This window comes from Phycomyces blakesleeanus (genome assembly GCF_001638985.1).
Source record: "Phycomyces blakesleeanus NRRL 1555(-) unplaced genomic scaffold PHYBLscaffold_8, whole genome shotgun sequence".
NCBI classification, from domain to species: domain Eukaryota; kingdom Fungi; phylum Mucoromycota; class Mucoromycetes; order Mucorales; family Phycomycetaceae; genus Phycomyces; species Phycomyces blakesleeanus.
This window is the reverse complement of record NW_017265141.1, coordinates 1,717,718-1,731,219: the sequence shown is the minus strand read 5'-3', so window position 1 is coordinate 1,731,219 and position 13,502 is coordinate 1,717,718. Positions and strand designations below refer to the sequence as shown.

General features: G+C 36.1%; 3 protein-coding genes across 3 annotated transcripts; 1 reads left to right on the top strand and 2 right to left on the bottom strand.

Moving 5' to 3' along the window:
• Positions 1-322: 322 nt before the first annotated feature.
• On the bottom strand, positions 323-1,265 carry PHYBLDRAFT_155208 (hypothetical protein; the record flags this gene model as incomplete). The annotated part of the gene is made up of 5 exons (XM_018433389.1): positions 323-461; positions 529-770; positions 858-974; positions 1,134-1,208; positions 1,260-1,265. The coding sequence occupies 5 exons, from the start codon at positions 1,263-1,265 to the stop codon at positions 323-325; spliced, it is 579 nt and encodes a 192-aa protein (XP_018293210.1).
• An 8,592-nt stretch (positions 1,266-9,857) lies between these two features.
• PHYBLDRAFT_167487 (hypothetical protein) lies at positions 9,858-10,527 on the top strand (the record flags this gene model as incomplete). Its single annotated transcript, XM_018435649.1, has 3 exons — positions 9,858-10,103; positions 10,194-10,312; positions 10,392-10,527. The coding sequence occupies 3 exons, from the start codon at positions 9,858-9,860 to the stop codon at positions 10,525-10,527; spliced, it is 501 nt and encodes a 166-aa protein (XP_018293209.1).
• A 1,032-nt stretch (positions 10,528-11,559) lies between these two features.
• On the bottom strand, positions 11,560-13,444 carry PHYBLDRAFT_89118 (hypothetical protein; the record flags this gene model as incomplete). The annotated part of the gene is made up of 7 exons (XM_018443709.1): positions 11,560-11,656; positions 11,753-11,837; positions 11,891-11,995; positions 12,098-12,318; positions 12,472-12,614; positions 12,686-12,787; positions 13,340-13,444. Coding segments are annotated over 7 exons (858 nt in total), but the record flags the coding sequence as incomplete, so codon positions are not given.
• Positions 13,445-13,502: the final 58 nt, after the last annotated feature.

The window sequence follows — 13,502 nt, the reverse complement described above, 5'->3', positions numbered from 1 at the left end:
TTTCTTTTTCTTTTTTTTATACTGTATTAATTTTCTATTTTATTTTATCTTATTTTAATTTATTTATAATTTTTATATATATATATACTTCTTTTCCTATTATTATTATTATTATTACTATCATTATCTTTTCTCCAGTCATTTATATCCTTATCACCTTCAAATCTGACAAAATTAATACTGTCTTTTACTTAATACACACACAAAACAAAAATAAATTTCATTTCATTTCATCTTAAAAAAAAAATTCCAATGTATTTATACTTCTTTAATTATTTATTTATTTATTTATTTATTTATTTATATTATGTATGTATGTATGTTACAAAAGTTTGCTAGAATCAGCCTGCTTCTTGTACTCCAACTTTTCCACATTAACCTCTCCATCGATAAGTCTGTAGACGTAACTAATCACCGTGCTACCTTGGATATCCATCAATACAAAAGAGGGTATAGGATCACTAGGTAATAAGATAGTGTCAGCTTCATACAGACACATACATATATTTATAATCCTTCCTAGCTTACACTGTGTCAGGGCATGAAGAATAGGCACCTGTAGCACTTCCTGGATTGATAAAAAACTTCCCGTTCATTTCAAATGCCTCGAATCGATGCGTGTGGCCAGTCAAGAGCACATCTACTTCCATTTGACGTGCAGTAATAGCCAACGACTCTGTGTCTCCCCATGGAATCACTTGGTGACCATGTAAAACACCTACGCGCATGTTACCATGAACTACTACCTTGGATTGAGGGAATGTTGAATTCTATTCGTTTTTTGTTAATAGAGAAAATAAGAGATAGAAATTTGTAAGATTTAATGTTCCAATATACTTTCTATACCATCATCTTACTTGATCAAAATCACCCTTGACTACTATAATATCACCAGCAATAGTTCTCAGATAATCAAAGGTTTCCTTGTCACAGATATTTCCTGTGCAAATAATCTGCTGTATCTTTCCTGGTACCTTTTTTTTATTATTATTATTAATATTTGTAATTATATATACATTTGGACTCTCATTACAAGAAAACCCAATATTATAACCTATCTTCGTCTCTCCTCTTTCTTTCTTTTTTACTATATACAACTCTTTTGGCATCCAGTCTGCCAACTCGACTCTTACCAATAACTTTTTGAATTTTGCGGGTAGGTCATGGACACGATGAGGAATGTGTAGGTCCCCGATAACAAGTACTAACTAATGCAGTTTATGGTGAGATGAGACTTTTTTTTTCTCGGGTCATCTTACCACCATTGCAAATTACAAGGAATATGAATAGTTCCAGTCCAAGAGAAAAATGATACCAGCTTTAAGGAAGGAATATAAAAAAAAAGTCCGTCCTTGGAGTGCCACAGAATACGTCACTCGTCACTTAACAATTCACAATGTGTTTTAGAATCAAATTTCAATGTCAAGCACAAGAAACATAAAATGTTGTATATTATATTAAGAGGTTTCGTTAACTACTTGGATATTAGAGTTTTTATTCTGTTTTCAAATTCACACACTCTCATGCCCTATCCACTACCTCTGGTTTCTAAGGAACAGTTTGAGTTATTTGGATAAAGTTTCAGAAATGAAAGGATACTTACCTTGTTATGGACAGTTTGGTTATTCATACTCGTGAAATGCTTGATGCTTTAATTACCAGCAGGAAATAATATCAGTAGATTCACCTTCCTCAATATTCACCTGAATTAAATCTTATAGACCAAAAATTTGGGCAATTGATAAAAGAACGGTGTCAAGTATAATAAATTTAACGCTAATGAAGACCTTTATATAAGAATCTCTCAGATATTAAACACTATACTTTAGACTATGAAAAGAAACTTTATTCCGTATTATGCTATTGTTTCTTTTGAACACTTGGATAATAATAAGAATAAACCTCTATAGAAGTTATAATAAACGATTTATGCTAGTTTATTACCATAACCCACGATCTGGTCGACCAAACAAAACAAAGACCTTCCACCCGCTGATTGAGTACCTTTGAAACTGCAAAGTGATTTATTTATTTAATTATTTTCAATATACAAATTGACTCTTAGAATCCGCCATTTGATATCGTAGGCACTATATTTATATGAAGTAGAGATTACAAAGGAAAACTATAATTAATAAAGAAGTATGATTTAATATGGAATTACTGATGATTTTTATCAAGTTAGTATTTTACAAAAGCATCATTTGACCTGGTTGTGCTATTAAGAGAATAATCATTTGATGCCCTGAATTCTTATGTCGATTGGTCTAGTTGTATCCGCTTATGGCTTGAATAACCAAGTGGCACTGGCACTGGCACTGGCAATTTAATTTTTTTTATCACCACAGAAAATAAGAACAAAGGGCAGCAAAAACAAGACAAGGCAATGCAAGGCAAGAATAGTGATAAAATATTATTATTATTACTCATCTATTTTTTATTTTTATTTTTTTAAAAAAAATTATTTGGTTTTAAGTGGGTTTTTTTGGGGGGGTGTTTCGGTTCTTTTTCTCTTCTGTCAATTTTTCTCTTACGCTTGTTTGCTTTCTCTTATACACACCCATATATATATATATATATACATATACATATATACACATACACATACAACTTGTCAACTATATTAATAAGGTTCACTTGATTTGGCATGCCACCGTTGCCATCTACTTCTGATACTCTACCAATAGAGCAAACCAATGTCTCTGAAGCATCACTACGAGATCAAGAATTCAATAATGATGGAACAAATGAAAGTAGATCTACCCCACGTTTACGTCTAATTGTCAAGACACCTTCACCACCAGCCCCTGTCAAGCATGAATCCCAGCCTACAAAGAACACTTCGCCTATATTCGAAGAATTCCTTTCTTCTCAGATAAACCTTGGTGATTCGCCTGTAGCTGACATTGTACTTAAATCCGATCACTTAAAGTCTAGTCAAGAGACCAAAAGTACCGATCAGAAAAAAGGAGAATTGCCAAATCCATTTAACGATTCTCAAAAGAATGTGTCGCGCGGCTCAAACGATCCCTCTCCGTCAAAAAGCAAATCACCTAGTGCGCTTGAAATTACGCCTGCCTTAAAAGATAATAGTGATAACGCGTCTCAGATTCCTGCTGAATCACGTAAAACCCGCTCTTCTTCTCCAGAAGATAAACAGAAGTTTGTCCCGCAAGAAAAAATTGGTGAAACAGTGGAGAAACCAAAAACAACAGGCAGCACTGATGAACCTTTGGCTTCTATTATTAAATCCACTTCTCCATTGCCACAAGAAACCACTTCAAAGGCTAGGGGATCCCCAGGCGCTAGTACCGCTACACTAGAAACATTACCAACAATGCCAACATCTCCCATTGCAAATATTAATATCCTAGAAGGCTCATTGCTCCCACAAATCTCTTTAAATTCCCCATCTTCATTGAAATCCACAATAAGCACGCAAGTACCTCAAGTACCTCAAGTACCCCAAGTATCCCAAGTATCCCAAGTATCCCAAGTATCCCAAGTATCCCAAGTACCCCAAGTACAAAACAACCTTCAGGGTACCGATGTTTTACCTCTTCCAAATCAAGACAAAATAGCAATCCAACCTATTACCCCTCACTCCTCCGCTCAAACCAGTTCGGACACACTTGGAACAAGCTCGGAAGAGTTTGAAGGCCATATGAACACCAATGGAAATGAGACTCACGCCACCATTGAATCCAGTATTCAGCCACTTAAAACAAATCCTCCCCTAGGTCTCGGTATTAATTCCCTGGGCTTTGATATAATTAACCCGAATAATCTTGGCAACAAAACACAGTTTAATGAACACGCGCCGACCGCAATAGGATCTATCTTGAACAGATCGCCGTTGGAAAAACGCAAGGCACCTCTCGAATCACACTATATGCATTTCAACGAAGGTTTCGACATATTACGTAGAGAAATTCCCAAAAGACTTCCGGAAGATCTTGCCAAATTGCCCTCGTATATGCCTAGACCACAACTCAATGAATATAAAATACGTCCTAGTCTTCATGAGAGACATTTGGGAGCTCAATCCAACTTACATTCTTTCTACCGCGAATCGCCTACTCACGTTCACGTCAACGCACGCCCATCCATGCCCGATAGGTGGTCAGCTCCTCAGCGCCCGGATCACTATGATCCTCATGATCCCATCAATTTCCGGCACGCTTACCCGATTAAACTGATTAAAAACAAACGACCAAGATGGGGAGATTCAGGCGTATTTGGACCTCCGTGTAAGTATTGGCCGAAATGACTAGAGTTATGGTTTGTCTAATCCTGTACACATAGTTCAGCGTAAAGTCATTCGGCATGAGTCGACGTTGGCCTTTGGAAGTCCAGACAGCCAATCTTATGGCCAATTTAGTCCCGAAATTCAAGATAATTCTGTTCTAGGATTCTCACCACAAGGATCTACGCAAACATTGGCGCGGGTTCGCTCAGAAGATTATCGTCAGACATACAAAAGTCATATCGACCAACCAGAAACCTACATCCCCAACAATAATACACAAACTTTTGATGAAGAAATGGAAGATATCGAAGAAATGGATAAAACCTACAGCGGCTCAGGAAGTCTACGCAACCATAATAATGAAAAAGAACAGAGTCATATATATGAAAGCAGACAACCAAGTATAAACAAAAGCGTAAACGACGAAGAGGAAGAAGAGGAAGATCAAGATAACGAGAGAGAGGAAAACGACAAAGATATTAATCAAAATGAGAATAACGATGATGACGACGACGACGATGACGATGATGATATGGAGGATGTTAATGTAAACGTAACAGCTAATGAAGATGATATCGACGACGAAGAAGAAGAAGAAGAAGAAGAAGAAGAAGAAAACGAAGACGATGATGATGTTAAAGAAGGCGATGAACACAATCAATTTGAAGGACATAACATGAATTTCTATTTGGATTCTACTCACAACAGCATTGCTCAATCTCCGAGTGTTGAATCAAATACAAAAATAAACACGACACGAGAAAACAGTATAAATTCTGAATTCGACTCTCATTCCCAGAGATCATTGTCTATCAAAGGCAATATATATGACTCTGGGCGTGAAGGATCTGTTAGCGAAGAAAGCGCCAATGGTCTGAATGAAGACACCTCTTCTGAGAATGAGATGTCCGATGAGAAGAGCACAAGCATCAAAGAAGTTAAAGGCTGGTTGAAACAATGGGTGAGCTGCTAAAAATTGAAACGAAACTAGATGTTATTTTTTGTATTGATAAATAGTACTTGTGTGGCTTTATGTTCTTTCTTTCTTTTTTGTTATTATTATTATTCTTATTTAGAAATTTAATGATCCTGAGGTCTGCTGTGTTTGCTTTGAGGATGAGTGCGATGATACAAACCCGTTTGTGTATTGCGATGGCCCTGATTGCGAAGTCATTGTTCACAGAGAATGCTATGGACTGAGCAAATGTCCTGGAAAGTCCGATGATTGGTTCTGTGATCGGTGTGAGGCTGTCAAAGAAAACCCAAAGACCATTGTGGCCTGTGCTCTTTGTCCTGATATTCGAGGTGCATTTCGCAAACTGGAACACCCTTTATTTGGTGTGGAATGGACGCATATTGCATGTGCTGTCTGGGTTCCAGAAGTAGACATTGGTAATGCCCAAACTATCTCAAAAATAACGCTCGATAATGTACCACTCTCAGCTTGGAAGGGTGTAAGTTTTGCCTTTTTTTTGAAGAAAAGTTTATTTTTATTTATTTTTACAAAAACATTCATATTTTCATATGCTTTGATAGAGATGTGGCGTGTGCGAAGAACCAATGTATGCACAATATGGTGCAAGTGTAAAATGCAGTGCAACCTCATGTGATGAACGGTTTCATGTTACTTGTGGGTTTCGCTACATGCTGTGTCGAAAGACCTACAGACAAACACGTATTGTCCGATGTTTTGAGCACGACCAAAGAGTTAAGGTTCGCCCTCTTCCGCGTGAAGAGCGCCTAGACGAATGGAACAAATGGGTTGATAGACGGGACAACTACTTTGGGATGAAAATGGGCTATGATGTCCGTGGCTCTCTGCGTGAATTTTGGCTAAAACTAGTGGAGAATGACAACGCAAACACTGTGAATATTTCAGACCCTATTGGCGCAAAGGAAGCATTTATGATTTTCCGGCATGAGTTGGTCGGAGAGCCTCTGGGAAAAATAACATGGCCAGTTAGCTCTGTATTGCCAAGCACTGGAGTAGAAGAGGCTGTGGAAAATGTGGAAATAGTTGAACCAAAGGGGTCAAAGGATAAAAAACCAAAGGAATTAAGAGAGCGGAGGATTCCAAGGGAGCCCAAGATACAAAAGCCCAAGATAACAAAGCCCACCCCAACACCTGCAGTGCACAGTCGTCGTGGAAGACCACGAAAATCGCGGCCATTTAGCGATCCACGCTCGACCGAGACTGTCCCAAGCTCCCCAAGCTCTACTAAATCAGATGTGCCCCTTGATGACCTTGACGAGCTGGCGTTCCCTGATCAAGCGGACTCTTCTAAAAAGTCGCTTAGTCTAGATAGGGAGAAAGAAGAATCGGTCCCGAAGTCGACACTCCAAGAGGCTGGTAGTGACGTTCCTGCAGATGATGACAAGCGGGAAAAAGGAGAGATAGACAACAATGAGAAAGAAAAAGAAAAGGGAAAAGACAGCGATGCTGACGATAAGGAAGCTAAAGAAGAGGATAGGAATCATAACAGAGACGGTCAAAAGGGAAATGACGAAAAAAACATAGAGGAGCATGAGAAAAAGGGGCCTAAACCAGAGGATGTGTATATGCTGGAAGACTCTGAGGAGGAGAGTATTAAGAGGAACGAGGTGGGTGAACCTATTCTAGGACAGTGAGTAGTCCATTAATGATAGAATTCTCGTTCTTTTGACAGCTCATTGCTGCATTGATAAAGGATGAGCCTGAAAATTTATCTCAAAAGAAGGACAAATCAAATGAAAATGATGCTCATTCGAGCAGAGTAATAGTATCAGAAACCCCTCCCTCACCCTCATTATCTCCAAAACTATCTACATCAAAATCAATATCAATATTCAATATCTAAAAATGAGACATTGGCACCAGAGCCATGATTAAGCCACCTCAGGCTATAAAACATATGTATATGTATATATGTATGTATGTATGTATGTATGTATGTATGTATTTTTGAATTCTTCTTGGATCCTTATTTTTTCTTATGTTTCAAGATAAAATATATTCACAAGACCCCTTTTCTTTTCTTTTTACATTGATTTTTTTTTAAGAAAAAATACGTGTATGTATATATGTATGTATGTAGGTAGGTAGGTAGGTGAAGCTGTTTATGGCTTATAAAATATTGATTTAATAGCAAAATTGAATTTGATCTGGTGCGTGACTGTAAATCCCATTTCCTAAACGTTCATACTTTAACCTACCTCTCTTGAGAAGCATCCTCCCTACCCCTCTATTTTCCCTGGGAAAATAGTAATAGTAGTAATAATATCACTCAGACTTTGTATTAATCAGTTTGACACCATTTCTCTCTCTATCTTTAAGACATAGCTTCACAACTTAGAAATTGGCAGTTATCACAGTGATCATACATGTTTTACATTGTTTCTTTTTTCTTAAAAGAGAATATATAGAAATATAACAATTATCTTTAAATCAAGTAACCAGAAAGAGCAGAGATTTACTTAAAGATATTATCAATACTCATATTTTATTTACTGATTTTTTTTAAAAGAACTGATAAATCGCAAGGTATATCGTTTGAAAAGCAAGAATACAGGACAAACGACATGTCAGTTTTAGATTTAATCCTGTTTATTACCCCTGTTCATTAGCTTCCAAAAGTACACACTCACACACGATCGTGGCCTTTGTAATAAAATCTTAAAAAAAAAGATCGTTCTAGTGGGATTATCATGAGAACAAATGAATAAACAGTAATTTTGGTGATGTCCTTTGTTAGTACCAAAAGAAGAAGAAGAAGAAGATAGAGAGAAAGAGTAATATTTAGGTTAACAAGATTATCATATTATTGAATCTGCTTGTTTGTTATGCTTTTTTGTTTGTAAATCATTTCATTGACACGATAGCATTAATCTGTAGGTCAAAATTCTTTTGGTTTATTTGTAAGAAAAAAATTTGGAACAATTGTGGCCCTGTGGATCTAACTAAACCATACTCGGATTTATTTTTATATACAAGAAAAAGAAGAGTCAGTTGTTAGAAAAGAAAAAGGATGAACAAGATGATGGGAAAAATTAGACTGGACAACTCTCTACTTTGACATACATATCATCCTCTTTGGTTTCAATTCTTTGTTTAGAAGTTGAGAAAGTCCAAATCATCACATTAGACTCGTCTAGACCCATTTCTATTTTATTTATATTTTATTGTCTTTTGGTCAAATTTTGTAAAGAACAATAATTTATTCACCAATTTAGATAGAAAGACATCCTTTAGATAGAGTAATTTCGATATCTAATATTGACTTTTTTTTTAAAAAAGAAAATAAAAAAGAAAATAAATTTAGCCATGTTATTGTACCTCTTTGGAGGAATATCTTGTTTTTTTATCGTCCAAGTAATGAGTTGACTATGATTCAATACTCGTCACCACAAGCTTCAGCGTACGATTGTGTCATGAAGCATATAATTTTTTTGTCTTCTTGCATTCACAGTCATTCGGTATCCAAGCAAGTTAACATACAATCATGACATAAATAATTGGGAAAGTAATATATGCGTCACCATAAGAATAATATTTACCTGAGGCGATCGGGAATATTTCAGTTTAAACAAAAAAACCAAAAAAAAGGGACATTGTAAAGGAGACTATGGATAGTAGCTTCTAAAGAAAATAATAAAAATTATAGAATCTTGCGTATTGAAAAGACTAGATCAATTTTGAGATTAAAGAGTTTGGATCCTTCGAGTAAAGTCTTTGGTATTGATCACACAGTCTGTGTAAAGTGAGATAGCTGCACCAATCTGCATATTTATTTTGTTGTTTCTACAAACAAGACTTTTTAGTAGGCATTCTCATCCAATAGAAATTTCTCGTAGTGTTGTACAATCTATAGGTGTGTTTCATGTCAAGCAAATACAACTTTTTGACTGTACAATTTTGATTGTTGATTTTGTTTTTATATATATATATATTAGCTAATAAAAAGAATACAAGAGAGAGAGAGAGAGAGAATATGACATTAAATAGATTATTGATATATTGTTGGGTTTATTTTCTGTGCATTTACAAAAACAGGCGTACAAGGGACTCATTCAACAAAATTCATACTGGTTCTCTAACAGAAATGTGGCTGTATATTATGTATTTATATATAAAAGATAATATATATATTTTAAAGCGCTATATAGATATAGATATATTCAGTTGACCATTGTACTACAGATGCCAACAGTATCTGTCACAACAGTTCTGGATATGCAATTGGAGTTGCAGATAAAACAAGAAAATCGCCTTTTTGTTATTATCATTATTATCATTATTATTATTTATTTTTGGTCTGATAGATAACTTGAGTATTCTGGCTGTCATTGTTTGCTTTAATGTATTGTATTATAGTTATGTGCTTATTGAACGATGACAAAAGATGAGGTTGTAGACGTACCCAAAAGGGTAAAGTGTGTAGCTGGCAAACATATTCGGTCACCAGACTTCACCCGATAAAGAAGTTTAGACATATATTGAACACCCACCTTGTATGTTCTACAAATGGGAGATCAAAAAAAATATATATTAGTATATAAAGCATCAGAAAACATCAATTTCAAAAACCATCATATTTCTCATCTCTAATTCTATCAAACTATCAAACTATCAATGTCTATCAAGAACGGATTAACAGTCGACACATTTACCCAACAGGGCCATGTTAGAACTGCATGGATTGCTTATTTCACTCTCTTTGTCTTCTGGGGACTGTTCTACTGTCTTCGCCATCTTTCCAAGGCTGAAAGAAACCATGGGCCTGGTCCCGAACATGATATCGAAGGCAGACACACTACTGAGGAAAGACATGGAAGTAGCGAAAAGGTTCCTGCCTGGAAGCTAAAGAACGGATTCCATGTAAGTCTCAAACATTGTTTCTTTTTTTTTTCTTTTTGACATCTTTACCCATACTAACTATATGCACTATTTGGATATCAATCTTAATAGAGTCCTTTAAAGAGAGCCCACAGATTGGCCTTTGAAAATATGATGCTGTTGCTGACTGTCTTGGTTCTCGACACGTTTGGTAGTGGTTCTGGCCGTGCTGTAATGATCATAGCTTGGATGTAAGTATCTTTAAGTCTCTAAATACGCAATTATCATCGTTCTGAACATAAAATAACATAACAAAACAAAATTCAATAGTTACGTCGGATTCACTATCTTGATCTCGCTCACTGAGTTAATGATCGATAACCGCTACTATCGCTTTATGTACAGCCTCATGTTTTACGGTCTAACTCTCGCGATCGGAGGTCTTGCTTTCAAGCAAGGCTGGTAATATTAATATAAATAATAACTATAGTAATACCAATACTACTACCAATACAAATACCAATACCAATAACGATAAAGATAACAATAATATATAGTATATAATAAATATAACAAGATAGTCCATATGTATGTATGTATGTGTACACATGTAAATAAACGTATATGTATATGTATATGTATATGTATATGAATGCCAATAATTCACATATAATTTAATACGCGTCAAATGTCTGTCTGATACAATTATCGACTAAGCTAGTCTTCTGTTTATTTGAAACAACAACAAAAGAAAGAAAGAAAGAAAAGAGTACCTTTTTTTCAAATTTCAAAGAAACACCAATATTCTTGCTACTATTATAACTTTTATATATATATATATATATTAGAAGCAAATATTCTGCAGTCTATAATTGATTGATTGATTGGTCGATTGGTCGATTGGTCGATTATTAAGTCAACCTAATATCTGGTTATATCCCTAAAAAATAAGGAAGATATAGATATAGAGATATATATAATGACATAGCAAATGCTTTCGCCAAATGAAATAAAATAATAGCCCTAAAGAAAATATACTCCTTCTTTTGCGTGTGTATGTATATATGTATATATATATATGTGTGTGTGTGTGTATATATGTTTTTGTTGTTAAGAAAAAATAAGAAGAAAAGGCTTGTTGTATTTCAAAAGGTAAATAAAAGAAAGAAAAGACTCCCTACTGCGTATACTTGACCCTCTTTCTTTCTTATTGTGCTTCAGTTCATTATACACGCGCTTAAGCAATAGAAAGAGGGGCTCATGCATTCATGTTGTGCCCCGCACTGTAGTAGTTTTGATAATACTGATCCCAGTTCTGGTTTCCTCCAGCCTCTGGTCCTGGAGCAGCGTGAGGACCAGCAACCTGTGCTGGCGGTCTCATGCCTTGTACGTCGTAAGCATTTCCTGCGGGTTGCATCCAGTTTTGTTGGGCATAGGGCGTGTTGGCATAGTTATACGAATAAGGATCGTATTGCTGGGTATTGTTGTTTGCTGCTGTACGGTCTTTTCCCCAAGATAACTTGGCAGGGCGACCACCGATTGCAAAGCCTTGGAGAGCGAAAATCGAGGTGGCAGCGTTGGCATGAGAGTCCATCCTACACACACACACATAATTTATTTTTTTTAGAAAACAATTTGATTTGTGTACGCGTATATAATATGTATATAATATGTATATATGTTTAACATACTTAACAAATGCATAGCCGCGATCAGACTGAAGGCGAATGTCGGTTACATATCCGTATTGCTGGAAATAAGGTGCAATATCTTGCTCTGCTCAGGTTTCTTAGTTTTGCTGACTATGGATCGCTCGATCAGTGACCTACGTGTGATGCCATGGGGCAAATTGCCGATATAGACAGTGGTTTGATAGTGTGGAGTCTGGGCAAAAATTTGTTCGTACGACATGTTGGCCGATGTTGCTACAGAATCTTTGCGTCAATATTGACCAGACTGTTAATATCCTTTCTTATTTTCCTTCTTGTTATTCTTTTATATATATATGATTTTAATTTTAATTTTGTAAATCTTACCAAATTGTCTTTCCATTGTAGCAGCGGGAGGACCAGCTACCGGCATTCCGGGTTGTCCACTCGCCTTTTGGTTAGCCCAATTACAACGAATTGCACGGGAGCCTAACCATTCACCGTTCATGGTAGCAATTGCCTGTTCGGCATCGGCTTTGTCTCGAAATGCAACAAACCCAAATCCTCTTGATTTACCGGTAGTTTGATCCCACATCACACGTGCTTCGCTATTGATCCCTCCCCAAGACTTAGTCAAACGTTTACTATAACACTTTTCTTTCTTTCCCCGTTTCCTTTTCTTGCCCGTCTTCCTCTTCTTCTTCCTCTTATTCCTTTATATTTTTATATATCTGATATACGATGGTTGAATTACAACTTACGAAGTACTTCTAAAAGGACTAAAAGCCTTTGTAAGCACATTGTCGTTGACCTCTGGACTCAGATCACCAACGAAAATATGGTAATGTCCACTTGTATCTTCTTTTTGGGTTGAACCCTGAGTTGCCCAGTTTACACGAATGTCCTAAATATGTATAAAAGTATATAAATACACACACACGTTATAACTCTAATCCATATTCTCTCCTGTCTTACCTGCCCAAACACCTTTCTTCCTGCCATAGACTGGAGTGCAATTTCAGCTCCTTGATGATCTTGAAATTCAACAAAGCCATAATTCATACTTCCATGAGTAGCCTATATCATTAATAGAAAGAAAGAAAAAAGAAAGAAAGGAAAGGACAGAATTTATAAGCCCATGTATAAAAACCAAAAAAAAAAACATATGAGTTATTATAAAATCATTTATATCACAAATAAATCATAATGATAATACTAATAGCGATAATAGTAATAAAGAGTATGGAAGAGAGACTGAAGGAAGCAAAAAGTGAGTACTTGTAACCTTGGAGCTTGCCGTGCACTAATACCACAGGCTGACAAATTTATGGATTATCCGTGATCTATCCATATGAAAGCCACCTGGTTGTATATATCCATCGGGAAATAACAATTGTCAGCAGAAGTCGTTTCACTTGACAACTGAGAGCAGAAGAAATGAAAGAAACAATGGCTGTAGGAAACCAAAGTGTAGTGGTTGTGTGGACTGCTATGCAATTATGGCTTGATCCTTGGAACCTCTCCAGATGACATTTGCTTTCTAGTCTCCCATTCCATCCCAGAATAGAAAAACTTGGGAAGCCAAAGTTGGCAAGGCTCCCCAATAATAATAATAAAAATGATACTTACGTAACGATCGTGGATGATTTTGACATTGTCTACCTCGGAGATGGCAGCGAATATCTGGGTCAAAATTTCTTCATTCACTCGGCTGTCGAGATTTCCAACATAAAGTGCTTTGCATCCATCAGTTAGGTCTTGAGCCATGCTTTCAAAAAAAGAAATGTTGATG